The sequence below is a fragment of the Sebastes umbrosus genome, chromosome 1 (assembly GCF_015220745.1).
Source record: "Sebastes umbrosus isolate fSebUmb1 chromosome 1, fSebUmb1.pri, whole genome shotgun sequence".
In the NCBI taxonomy this organism is placed as follows: domain Eukaryota; kingdom Metazoa; phylum Chordata; class Actinopteri; order Perciformes; family Sebastidae; genus Sebastes; species Sebastes umbrosus.
This window is the reverse complement of record NC_051269.1, coordinates 27,320,298-27,334,294: the sequence shown is the minus strand read 5'-3', so window position 1 is coordinate 27,334,294 and position 13,997 is coordinate 27,320,298. Positions and strand designations below refer to the sequence as shown.

Below are 13,997 nucleotides of genomic sequence, written 5' to 3'. Positions count from 1 at the left end.
AAACATTACGTAGATATATGGAGCAGAAATCAATTATTAACCATTAACAAACTATTAACTATTTATCTAAATAATGTTAATAGATAGTTTATAAAGTATTTATCAATCATAATCATCAGTTGCGACTTTATCATAGCCGTCCAAATAATGTTTATAGACGGTTTACAAACCGTTTATTAACCATTAACAAATACTTAATATAGTATGTAAAATGTTAAAATGTCAGTTACAATAAACTGTTAAAATCTAAAAAATTATGGCATTACGAATAATAAGTAAAAATTATTATCATTTCATTGTATGTTAACAGTAAAATAACTATTACTATAATATAGCAAAGTTTAATTAACTATCAATTTACCATTAATTAATGAAGATTATTATAAAGTGTTAAAGATAATTCATTGACAACAATCTTGGTAATTCTTATCAAGCAAAAATGCTCAACATTTACTGATTTCAGCTTCTCAAATGCAATAAATCCTGTAGTATTCTCTGCTTCACATCAATACAAATTTAAAATCTGTAATGTCACTTGGATTTTCTGGAAATGCAGGAGGACATTTTTCACTATTTTTTTTACATTTCTTTCACCAAACAAGTAGTCAATTCCTAAGAAAAACAGCAGATAACTCAAAAATGAAAAACTATCACGTAACAAACTTACCTGCTCCCCAAGAGGGCCCTCTTGACCCTTCACCCCTTTGTCTCCCTGCACACCTTTGGGTCCCCTGTCACCCTAAAATGGAACAACAGTGACATCCACAACAAGCAAAACCAAATATACACTGTAAGAACAAACGTGGATATTTTGTTATATTTAACCATCCAGGCGTTCACTGACCGTTTCACCTTTGGTGCCCCTTTCTCCAGCAGGTCCTCCCACCAGCACAGTGTCGCCCTGTGAGTGACAGTACAGCTGTAAACATCTGGCTTCCCCCCAAAGCCAAAACATCCACACACAATGTTTCATCCTGTTACCTTTTCTTAAGCGGTGTCACTTAAAGTATCACAGCTCATTAACATTGTATGTATTCATATATTCCTCCTGCTCTCTCATGAAAGAGCTCTTTCAAAACAGCCACCGCTGATACAACGCGTCTTATTGTCCTCTTTCTCCATATTTTTGTGTCAATGTCCGCTTTACAAATATTAATATAAAAAGAGAGAAAGAGAGTGAGCAGTGGTGGAGCTTATTAGATATTAAAATGCACACACCTTCTCTCCTTTGTCACCTTGCAGCCCGATGTCTCCCTGAAAAAAAATGATTGAGAGCAAAACATTTCATTCAAGCGTGTCAATTTAATTCACCACTTTACATGAGCATAATGCTCAGGGGGGACAGCTGGCCTTATGACACATTAAAATGGGAAAAGGAGTGGTAGTATTCACCTTCTCTCCTCGAGCACCGCGAATCCCAGCGGGACCCTGATGAACACACAAACACACATATTCCCATTATATACGGGTCCACACAGAAAAAGAAAATCCATTCATGTTTCTAACTCGAGGCATGTTGACTTTGGTCAGACAACAAAACTGAAATCACAATAATGTCATGACTCCTCAGGGTGTACAGTTTGATTAAAGGGTGAGCACAGGTTCATCTTGCTCTAAAATGATGGACACTGCAACGCTGTGAGGGAGGACAAGGCCTATTGAATAATTAGTTTACAATCTAATACATTGTGTCCTTGTGAAGAACAGCTCTTCTATCATCACCACAAAGATTTATGCAGGTGTTTTTTCCAAGTGGGCAACCATCCGGGCAAAGAACGTATATTGATAAGAGGTGAAAGCGCTCAACAACGTTCCATTGCAACGTTAGCGCCAAGCAGCAGAGCTATGCCTCCGCCATTTTGGACTGAAAGCGACTACAGGTCACCAGTAAAACGTCCGCCTACAAAGTGCCTTACAAAAATAAAACAAAATTATTTCTATTCTATTGTCATATTTAATGTCTCTACTGAAATGGCCTGGGTTGAAAAATACAAATATTATAAATATGCATGCTATTATAACTATTTACTTACTTATTTATTTAACTTTTTTGCCCGGCCGCTTCCCGGAGGAGCATAAAGTGAGCGATGGACTTAAATAGAAGTTAGAAAAATCCAGCACACAGATTTTGAGAGCAATCTCAATCTTTTTCAGGTCAAAGACCTCCAAAATAGATGTCCAATAGAACACAGACCATGGATGTATAAGAAGTTGCCGAACTCGAAGCTTCGAAACGGCTGTCCACAAACCAATGGGTGACGCCACGGTGACTACGTTTACTTGTTATATAGTATGTTTTTTCTCTTTATGCCTGCGTACATACAGCCTTTTAGGCATTTTGAAAAACAGAACACTCAAGAGATGTTGAAAGCCGAATGTCCAGGCTTTTTTTCTGGCAGAAAGGCGCTTGCGGGGCGCTGGGGAGCGCTTTGTCCACAGTCACGACACCAGCGCCTTTCTAAAAATGCGGCCGTATATGCTCTCTCCTCATTGGGAACAATTGAAAAATTATACTGGCGTTCAGAAAAGGACACGCTATATGGACACTCAGCCTTAGTGGAGAGGCTTGTTGGTGTATGTTGTGTTCCTGAGTGATGGATAAAAAAGGAAACACTTTTTACCGTTGTCCCTCTCTCTCCATCCAAGCCAGCACGGCCCTCCTCCCCCTAAGAAATGACAGACAGAAAAAGGCACACAAATACACCAGTTTCTATCACCCAGAGGCAGATTCATATTGGATCACATCTCCAATGATACACGGATGTAACTGATGTCTTACTCTGAGCCCTGAATCTCCTCTCTCTCCTCTGGGACCGGGGACGCCGATGCCAACCTCCCCCTGGCAACAGAAATAATATGAACACCCTTCAAAAAATCCATTAACATTTAAGCAGCTAGACAGAAATCTGTGTTGCTCGGATAGTCACCTTGTCCCCTTTGACCCCATTGGTACCAGGAGAGCCCTGGAAAACAAAGTATTGGTCGTATAAATCATAAATCATCACTCATGTTTTAGTCCATTTCCCTCTCTCTCTCTCTCTGACCTTTTACTTTAAAAATATCACAACCATCTATAAGCAGTCATCCAACAACAATCCAGACGTCCAGCAGGATCACAATAAAGCCTAAATATGGCTACTTTTAGCTGAAACTAGCTACTAATCACAGTGTAATAAAAACAGGATCTAGACTTACTGCCTGTCCAGGAGGTCCAGCAGGACCAGGGGGTCCGACATTTCCTGCACGGCCTGCAAAGCCCTGGAGACCCTGAAAATGAGACCTCAATAGTTGAAAACCAACCACAGATATTAAGACAGTATTGTGCATCAGCAGCAGCTCCACCAACCCTCTCCCCTTGTGGTCCAGGAGATCCTAGTTGTCCAATTTCTCCTCTCAGGCCTGGCGGCCCAGTAACACCTGACTTCCCCTGCAGCCCCGGAGGACCAGCTGGACCAGGAAGGCCTTGATCGCCCTGAAATTAAGTGTGAGTTATATTGGCACATCTGATAATTCACCTTAACTGATCAGAAAGGTAAAACATAAAGTAGATCAACCTATGTTGCACCACATGCTGTTAACTCACCTTTAAACCTTGAGGCCCGACCCGACCAGGAAGACCCCCCATTCCGATGCCCTTCTCTCCCTGCAACACACATTTTGTCATAACTGTCACATGGATTGGGTTCGATTTCGGGCAAATTAATAAAAACACATGACAGCAGTTTACCTTATCTCCTTTTGGGCCAGAAGATCCCTGTGCGCCCTGCATGATAAAACAAATATGGGGGTGTGAAAATAAGAATAACTGATTGTGGATTTTTTTAAGACCCATACCAATAATATTAGCAAGAAAACGGAAACATGCAAATCAGGCCTGGAATTGCATCATTTTAGGGGCAAGGCCACTTGGCCTTTGGTGTTGTCAATTGTTGTCAAAAGGAGAAGGAGCCCGTTTTGGGTACATCCCCTCAACCAGCTATGGAGACACTCTGTGCAACGCGCTGCGGCTCGATCAAAAATAGATTAGGCGGATATTTTTAGCGGAGCTTCTGAAACGTGCGGCGGCGTGTCTGGTGGAAACAAGCATTGTCTGGCGACCGCGGAGCAGCTGCGTCCGGTGGAATCCAGGGGTAAGATTTGTGTCAAACTATCACAATAAATAGTCTGGTTTTTCTATGGTTCATACCAAGGTCGAAATCAAACCCAACACTGGTGATGTGCGCAGCAACAAAAGACACTGGGGTCTAAAAAACGTATTAACAGGAAGGAAGCAGAGGAGAAAAACGGCGAAATCAGCTGGGGTAATGCAGGGGGGGCACCAAGGACACTGTGGCCGTAGGGCACATCATTTTTTGGAGGGGCCCTGGTGCAAACTATTGTTTGTTTTTTTAAATTAATATTTATAATAATAACAAAGTTTGTTTAAAGGTGCTAAATACGAGATTGGGAGCATTTCTATTGCTTCCACACAGCTCTCAACATGGAGACAGCTGAGTGGGGGAACCAGAGGGTAGGTGCTATGCTTCGGCAATAGCGGCATAGGTCGGAACGGTGTTATCAGCTGTAAGCGCCATATGAGCGCAGTGCAGAGCGGAGGCCATGAGCGAGCCATTGGGACATGCTTACATGCACAAACATGCACAAAAAGGTGTGTGCGGCTGGCTGGCCGGCGATGTCAACAAAGCACAGAGAAGCTTGGATTACAACACACACGGAGGGAGAGTGACTTCATTCTCTGCTCAGGTAGACATTACTACTCTATTTCTTTACATAGCAAATAGTGTTTGCTGCTATATTAATGCTCTGGATATCTAATAGAGCACCTTTAAATAGTGTTAAAAATTTCTGCATGCCCCCCAAATATCAGTTTGGCATTCATTATTATGCAGGTGTAGACACGTTCCATCAGTATTGGTGCGTACCGTCAGCGGCTTGGTTGTCATTACACTTAACATGCCTCGTTAACCTCAAGGACGACAAATAATCAAAAGCTCGAGCATCAGAGGAGATTGGTCTCAATTACAGCTGACACTTTTAGACAGGAGATCTAGGGACTTTAATAGCAGTGCTGAGGAAAAATGGTTGATTAAGGTAAGTATAAATAATTGGACCGACTTTGGAGAGGATGAGTTTGACATAAAGAATCCTAGTTTCAAAAGTGTGGTAAAATCTTCATACACTTACTTGTATCAATATACATTTACTGAATTCTTGTTTGATTTTGGGATAACAGAAATGTCAGTAGAATGCGATTACATAACTAGGATGAGTAAAACGTCCAATTTGGAGCTGATTACTGCACAGGCCCTCCGAGCAGAACCATGCTAAATATCAATATGCTGCGCTTGATGATTTTAATATAAAAATCTGAGCTGGATGTTGTTGAGTAGTTACTAACATCATTATGGTAAAAACAAGCAAAACCCTTTTTTTTCACAAAATAGTAATCATCAAGGATGTTAAATAACAAATGCACTTTGTTTAGTGTTTCATCAAGTTCATGAAAAAGTAAATATTCTTGAATAGAAGAACACCTTGGCTCAATAACGGATCAATAATAGTTATCCTTAATAATGATTCTGGAGCAATTTAATTTAAAATAGATATAATTGACAAGGTAACTATTTATACACAGATCACCGGCGATCCCGACTGACATTACTGTCTTTAGGAGGAAAACTGGCATAGCTATTTTCACAGGGATCCCTTGACCTGAGAATGAAAATGGGTTCTATGGGTACCCACGAGTCTCCCCTTTACAGACGCTTTATGATAATCACATGCAGTTTTGGGCAAAAATCATACAGTTTTTTGAATGCAATATAAATGTGTTAATTCCGCCTATTCTAAAATGATGTGTTTAAATATTTCTGCATACTGGAGTCCCTAAACTGTCTTGGAATTACATAAATTGGGTATCACTATAAAGCTGCCTCTCAATGTAAGCAATGAGCCCAATTATATTCAAGTGTGATGATGTTAGTCCCCATAGTAGCCATATAATATGGTGAGATCATTTTTTTTTTTTTTTAAACTTGTCCTCACTGTATAAAATGACCTGTGGTGACCTCTATGATAATCACAGCCTCATGAAACTTCACAGCCACAAACCTACAGACCTAGGGCATTCAGAGGATGGATGGTTTTCCTAGGTATGTTGACAATAAGGGGGTTTCTGAGCAGTTTCCAGAACTGAAGTGCTCGCACAAATCTCTGAATGTCAAAAGTTTTTGATACCAAATCACAGCATGGCTTTTTCTATGGTGTTCCTCAAGGTCTTGGTGTCTTAATGATGTATTTTGGAGGCAATATTGATCATTTTTTACTAATTCTCGCGTAGTAAAAAATGGTTAAATTTAGCACCAAATCTGTGTAAGAAATGGTATCAACCCAAAAAATTGCTGCAACAATTTATGAGACATAAGTGAGGATGGGTATGGTCATCGTATACTACGATCATAATGTTCGAAGGCCTTATACACTTTCACAATTTATTTTAATTAATTAATTAATGTTTGTTTCTGATTTATGAGTACAACAACTTGACACAGTGCTGAGCTGCATAGCAAATTAAGGACAAAGATGGGTTTATGTGGGTCACAAATTGTACAAATATAAGCCATCTGTTGATTAGTAGACATCTTTGTTTACATCCTGACTAGATTTTACCTTAAATTACACTGTACTAACGGCAGTGTGATGAATCTTCACTGACAGATGATAGCATTAGAGCTTTGGGATCAATGCGAGGCTATATGTACACAACTAAAACCACATTCAGTAATATAACATGAGAATCAGTTTAAAATAAATCCTGAAAAACAACAACAGTGTCAGTGGAAGCTAATTACTCACATCTTCTCCAGGCTCTCCTGGTTCACCATCCACTCCCTAGCATGACGACAGATAACATGATTGTGAACATGTTGTTGTGTTAACTTTAAGAATATGTGTTGCCCTGCAGCATGACGGTAGTACTCACTCTCTCTCCTTTGTTGGCAGCAGCACCTTTGTCTCCCCTGTTACCCTGAAAGACAGCAGTTATGATACGGTGTTAATGAAACGGCACTTGACATTGTCACACTGTCTCTGTGGCACTGACTGAGAGTGAGCCTTCAGGGTTAATGCTTTGGTCAGACTCACCTTTTCTCCAGGTAAGCCTCTCTCTCCAACGGTACCTGGCAGTGTTTGACCATTAAGACCCTGCATTACAAGCAGAAAAGTGATGTCAGCTGCATTCAGCCACTGCCTCCTCATATACACAGATCAGCCATCACATTAAGACCACTGACGGATGAAGTGAATAACATTGATTATTTCGTTACAATGGCACCTGGCAGTGGGTGAGATATATTAGACAGCAAGTGAACATTTTGAACTTTGAATTTTGTGTTGGAAGCAGAAAAAATGGGTAAGCGTAAGGATGTGAGCGACTTTGACAAGGTCCAAATTGTGATGGCTAGACGACTGGGTCAGAGCATCTCCGAAACTGCAGCTCTTGTGGGATGTTCCCAGTCTGCAGTGGTCAGGAAAAGTGGTCCAAGGAAGGAAAACCGATGAAACGGCGACAGGGTTCATTGATGCAAGTGGGGGGGCGAAGGCTGGCCCATGTTGTCCGATCCAATAGAAGAGCTACTGTAGCTCAAATTGCTGAAAAAAGTTAATGCTGGTTTCCGATAGAAAGGTGTCAGAACACACAGTGCATCGCAGATTGTTGCGTGTGGGGCTGAGTAGCCGCAGACCGGTCAGAGTGCCCATGCTGTCCTAATGTTATGGCTGATATGTATAATCTTTTAGTCTTTCATTTCCGGACTAAGCTGCGTTATTATGTTACACAATGGAGGAAAAAAAAGGTTCATGTAGCTACTCCCACGTTAATGCCAATGAAATAATGACTCACCCTCTCTCCTTTGGTTCCAGGGGGTCCGGCCACAGCCTGTAAGTGTGCAGAGAAATGGAAAAAATAATAGTAATTAACTGTGCAGCGTAATGTGGGTTATTGTTCGTGAAAAGACGTAAAAGTGTACGTAAAAGCATTAGTATTAGCTATTAGCTTTTCCAGCTCTCAGAGATTAAGAGCCTTAATGTCTTCAGGAAGAACTCCCACTGCTACAGCACTACGCCACAGTGAACGTGTTTGACAATCTATACTCTTCTTCTCTGTAGGAGGAAAAGGTCTTACAACAATTTGCTTAAAGGGTAACTTTGGTCCTGGACCCTATTTTCCCATGCTTTTGTGTCTAATGGGAATTGGTCCATTACTGAGGGATAACGCTGTAACCGGCAGCAGCGAAACAAGCTGTGAAGGCAAGTGAGCAACGTCAATGTAACGTTACGTTCACTAAAAGTAATTATTTTTGCCACTGAAAGGTTCAGATGGTTATTATAAGTGTCTGACGACATTATGGAAAGGACCCTACAGAGAAATAAAACGTTTTTCTTAGCTTTCGTTTGATCCGATCGGTTATTGTTGATGTGTCCAAGTCCCGCTCAATCGCCCATCGAATTCAAAGTCCTCATCCACATTGTGGAAATCATCTAAATATTCAGCCATGACCTTAAACATATTTAATATAACACTAACCACTTTCTGTACTTCAACACAACAAACTGCCCGGCTGGCACTCGTGTTTCCACCATGGATATATTCCACTATTCCACCGTTGTCCTCCGGCAACACGTCACCTCGCCAGTATTCAGAACGAGACTTCTCCTTGAGCGAGACTCTTTTCATAATGTTGTCAGACACACATAACAATCAGAGCCTGTCATGGCAAAAACAAGCATTTTTGTGGACGTAAATTAAGGTACCAGTTTGCCCCAATACTGCACCATATTGCAGCCTGTGAGCAGCTGCTGTCTACAGCGCTCTCCCTCAATACTGGACCATCTTTAGAAATTGTTGTCCCTATTAGACAGTTAGACACAAAAACATGAGGAAATAGGGTTTAAAATATCAAAGTTACCCTTTAAGAGATGCAATTCTTGTTTAAATAATCTGCCTATTCAATTGTACTTGACAACCAAGGAACAATTTGCCGATAATGTCGCTCAGGAGTTACTTTGTGATCAAGTGATGTTCCTTTTTTTGGTGTCCCAACATTTTTAGACTCCGTCTCGACAGTATGACAACTGCCAGGAAAAGTTGTCTGGGTCAAGAATGAGTCAATGAAGCAAAAAGGAAGCTCTAGTTCTTGCACTCAGAAGCACTGAAGCCAACTTTACACAACAAAGCTTTACACGTGACTGTTATCAAAGTCCATCGCAGCTTTGGAGCTGGAAAATGCATTGTCACTTCATCTTTGTTTGTGTGTGTGTGTGTGTGTGTGTGTGAGAACAAATGGTGGAGCTGCTGAGCAGATGGGCAAGTGTTGCCTTGTTATTCATCAAACTAGTGAACTCACTGACAGTGTCACGGTGGCTCTGTCCAAGGTGCTGAACCTGAGGCAGTCAGCAGTGAGGGGAGCTGTTCAAGACACTAGTCACGATTCATGTCAACATTACAAACAACAGGAACGGCAGCGAATACCGAGTACCTGACAAGCAAGCTCCATCTTTGTGTCTTTATCTTCAGACACTTGAGAGAAACTACAACACTGACGATCAGAGGCTGCTGGCAATGAGGAGTTTAAATTGCTGTCGGGTGGCCTAGTGGTGAAGACAGATACCATATGCTGTGATCGCAACATCTCTGGTTCAGCTCCAGGGATGTCAGAACTCCTCGCTCTGAGAAAAGCGACAATATGATATGAATTTAGGACACATATTCACTGAGACATTATGTAAATGCTTTTAAAGCCACACAAAAAACTACTCTAATGTAGCATGTGAGCTTGAGAGCAGCTGCCTGCTAGCATACATTTGATAAAAAACACCTAGGGGTGCACCTTTTGTGAAATTCTAAGCCGATACCGATGTTTAGAGTAACAATTTAGCCGATAGCGGGATACTGATGTTTTTGTATATTTTGTTTTTATCAGGGACCTCAGACCTCTTTTAAAGTAATTCAGCATTTCATTACGCTGTCTGAATAAGCACAAATTCAATAATACACATTTATGAAACGACCTTTAATATAGCCTTCTTTCACATTTATTCAAAAGCCTTTTTAGCACTATAAAACTACCTTCATGTGCTCAATGAGAACAATGTTTCAGTATGTAGCCCAACAAAAATATACATTTTGTGAAACATAAATGAAATGTAAATGTAAACGTGATTAGAAACATAAGCAGTGTTTCAAACACGTAGACTTTACTTGTGAGAGCCGCCCATATATTAACGGTCGCCCAAGTATGTGGCGACCCATTTTGGAATTTTTAATCAAAATTATTTTTTATCTGTCCGAGAACGACAGCATCTGCAATCAATTAACTAGTGGGCTACTTTTAAGCCGCCGAATCAGCAGCTGGTTACTGTTGTCCGAGACCGAGCAAAAATAACCAACACAACATTTAGCCGGCGCATAACTGATGCAACACAACAGTTAAACATCGGCCACTAACAAGTGCCATCTTAATTGCCGATAGGCCTCGGCAGTCAACAAGGCGATTATCGACCAATACCGATAAATCAGTGCATCACTAAAAACACCCCATAGAGGCATCATGCAAAAGAATATGATGAAGTTTTACAAGCAAACATTATTCAGAAGAAAAAGGGGTTGGAGCAACAAACGCTACTGGAAACAATACAGAAGTGTGATAAACTCCGTGGTTGAATAAAAATGTGCTTCGGATGCTTAACTGAACAGTTCAAGCCTTTCTCCGTACTGTACTGCCAAACGGCCATTTCATCTCTGAAACAGCTGCTCCGCATCTGTACAAGCGAATCACTGAATTCCTATCATAATGCTTGGAAAACATTGCGGTTTTAGAGTTAATAGCTAGTAAATGTGCATGCTAATACATGTCATTATGAAATCTGGCAGAAAACCTGACAGACTTGAGTTTTGCATTACAAAAAGCTGCGCTCGAGGCTAAAAAGTTTGATTGCTCCTGGCTCAGACGTGGAGGGGATCTGCAACACAACAACAGCAAATCAGAGTACAGATAAGGTCAGGTGCACTCATAGGGTACTAACAGTTTTGTAGCAGTTTAATATACGTTTATATGATACAATGTGTCCGATTGGTGTTGGTATTTGCAGTGTAATGATACTGATATTGCAAATAAAATAGTTATATTGAGCCATGTCTAATAAAAAGTGAAAAACAGAGATGATTTTGACTCTACATTATGAGCCCTGCAGAGAGGAAGTTATGAATGTGTGTGACCTTCTCTTGTCATTTTCAGTCTCACTGAGCTGAAATTTGGCTTAATTGAGATCCTCATCATCAGAATTGGCACAGACGTTGTCGCGCCGAGCCAATCCCTATTAACAGATGTCTGCAGTCATTCAAATACAGAGAACTGGCAGGCAATAATATTTCAGTGTCGGTGGTAAGGTAGTTTCCATTTGAAGGCCGAGTGACGCTGATGGCCGAGCAGGGTCGTGACTTATTGTAATGTTGGGAGCATATTCTAGGGAGAAATATTCAAATCAAGTAATAATGGGAGCAGCTACGTTGGAACATCCAGTTCACTCTGCTTTGCCAATTCCTGCCAGAGGTTTATGATGCGTGATCATGCATGATAAGATGATGATATATCAATATATCTGTCAAGACTCTTTTCCAGGCTCTCTTTCTTGTTAAAGATTTATTCTGACAAGCCATAAATGTAGTTTACATCTCATCTACTTCAAGATATATATGGATAAGGGCTGGGAGATATGGAGAAAAACAAATATCACAATATCTTTGATAAAATACCTCGATAATGGGATGATATTGTAGGATTTGGTGCTTTTACGAAATATTTACACAGTGAGATTTTTGATAAATAATCATCAGGAATGTGGATATAATGACTAAGTGGGTAAAGACAAATAATAGAGCAGCTATAACAGGCTGGTAAGTTCGGAAAATTACATCACTTTACGATATTACAATATCCAAAATCTGAGACGATATCTTGTCTCATATCACGATATCCATATAATATCAATATATTGCCAAGCTCTAATATGAATTAAAACAAGACAATCCAGAGCAGCGTGTGCCACTTGCAGACTGGCTGGTTCAGGCTTAAATAGAACACTAAAGCCAATTATCCATAAATGTATGCAAGGATTTAGCTGAAATTCACATTCATGGTTGGCTCCTCTGTTATTTTTAGACTGGGAGGCACTACAGGCCTCTACAGGGTTTTCCCCCATTTAGCTGCAATAAAACTCCAGGGCTGTACTGCACCAGATAATATAGACCTGGGAGAGTAGTGTGAGTGTAAGAAAAGAGTGACTAAATATCGTCCTGACATGTGAAAACTCATTTTCCTGGGTGAGCAAGTGCCAGAGAATTTGCTCTTTGAATGTCAATCAATAACAGTCGTATAACAGAGAAATCCCACTGAGACAGCTCGCAAGGGAAGATGGAGCTCTTGTATTTCTGCCTAATCCCAGCTCAAAATACCCACTGAATGGGAAGGATGTTAAATATTACAGTAGGTAGCTCACTGACAGACAAAATGTAATTTAATATAACAGTAGAGTTTTGTAAAAGTTGTGTTTGTCTCCTGATGAATGAAGACCAAATACAGATGTATTCTCACTTTCAACCGCTCAGACAGGTAGAGGTAGTTGTGGTACCACCACAGGGCACTTTGAACACGTTTTCACCAGGATAAAATTCATAAACCACACCTAAACATTTCCCAGGTTAGAGATATATAACCGACCCCATCATCTGCATATGTAGATTAAAAATGAGAAACAGAAATGAGAGCAGGTCCACAATCATCTGGTGTAACTCCATCATAGCACAATGCTTGTGTTTGATGTTGCTACAGTATGTAGAACACAATTTCTGGATTCAATAACCCTTCAATACCACAAATTTATGCTTTACCGATTGTATTGACTTTACTGTATTTAAAGGTGCTAAATGTGAGATACAGAGAGAGTGGGTGCTACGCTTTTGCGACTACCGTCTCACACTCAACATGTGAATTTAAGCACGTTCATGCATGAGTGTATATATGATTTATGTTTTATAGGTGTATGTACATTGTGACTTTGGTATGTTGTGTGATGCAGTGGCTTGGAGCCCAAGACGAATTTCCCTGTGGGACAATAAAGTATATCTTATCTTATCTTATGCCGTTGGTCAGGACAGCGTTATCAGCTGTTATCAATGTATGAGAGCTAGCCAGTGGTGCACGCTCTCATGCACAAACATGCACTAGAAGCATGTGTTGCCAGCCCGGCTAAGTAAATGATGGGTACTGAAGCCCCGGTACTAAATGAGCCCCGGGGCAAATTTTTTCAAGACCGTAGTATCGATAAGCTCCATGTTAAGGAAATGTATTTCCTATTTATTTAGGCTACACAAACATTATCTTACAACTTTGATCTCACAAGCTCTGTTTCTAATTTGTAATATCCACAGGAGACCCTGCTCTTAGCGACAATGGCTGAGAGAACAAAACGGTCCAAAGTGTAGTTATACTTTAGTCAGTCGATTCAGACAATGCTCGTTGCCAAAAGTGCAACGAGTCTTTTGCCTGTAAGGGCGGAAACACAATCAATCTGTCCAAACATCTAGCGAAAAGTGCATCAGATACCGGTGGAGAAATGCAACGTTTTCGACAGACTAGCTCATAGTTCATCCCTCATTGCCCCATCCACCATCATTACATCATAGTTTAATAGTGTCCTGTCTGAAACATGACTGTTTCTTATACTACAAGTAATTGTTTATTTATTTATTTTATATTATAATTATCACATTATAAGTGATTTGTTCAAAACAATGCTGTTTCTACTCGAATGAATCTATATACAGTATATATGCCAAAATAAAGCAATGTTAATTCTGTTATTCATTCATTATCTGTAACCGCTTATCCTATTCAGGGTCGTGAGGGGGCTAGAGCCGATCCCAGCTGACGTTGGGTGAA

The 13,997-nt window shown here is 40.4% G+C and overlaps 1 protein-coding gene across 4 annotated transcripts in view; it reads right to left on the bottom strand.

Moving 5' to 3' along the window:
- The window catches only part of col7a1 (collagen, type VII, alpha 1), an 88,366-nt gene that overhangs the window by 17,245 nt on the left and 57,124 nt on the right, over positions 1-13,997 (bottom strand). For all 4 annotated transcript variants that reach the window (XM_037781834.1, XM_037781827.1, XM_037781847.1 and 1 more), the window contains exons 88-102: positions 7,901-7,936; positions 7,144-7,203; positions 6,983-7,027; positions 6,856-6,891; positions 3,728-3,763; positions 3,584-3,643; positions 3,347-3,472; positions 3,196-3,267; positions 2,928-2,963; positions 2,780-2,839; positions 2,622-2,666; positions 1,393-1,428; positions 1,219-1,254; positions 845-901; positions 668-739 (exon numbers count right to left, since the gene is read on the bottom strand). In XM_037781834.1, the coding sequence (XP_037637762.1) occupies positions 668-739; positions 845-901; positions 1,219-1,254; positions 1,393-1,428; positions 2,622-2,666; positions 2,780-2,839; positions 2,928-2,963; positions 3,196-3,267; positions 3,347-3,472; positions 3,584-3,643; positions 3,728-3,763; positions 6,856-6,891; positions 6,983-7,027; positions 7,144-7,203; positions 7,901-7,936 (813 nt within the window). The remainder of the gene's footprint in view (positions 1-667; positions 740-844; positions 902-1,218; positions 1,255-1,392; positions 1,429-2,621; positions 2,667-2,779; positions 2,840-2,927; positions 2,964-3,195; positions 3,268-3,346; positions 3,473-3,583; positions 3,644-3,727; positions 3,764-6,855; positions 6,892-6,982; positions 7,028-7,143; positions 7,204-7,900; positions 7,937-13,997) is intronic.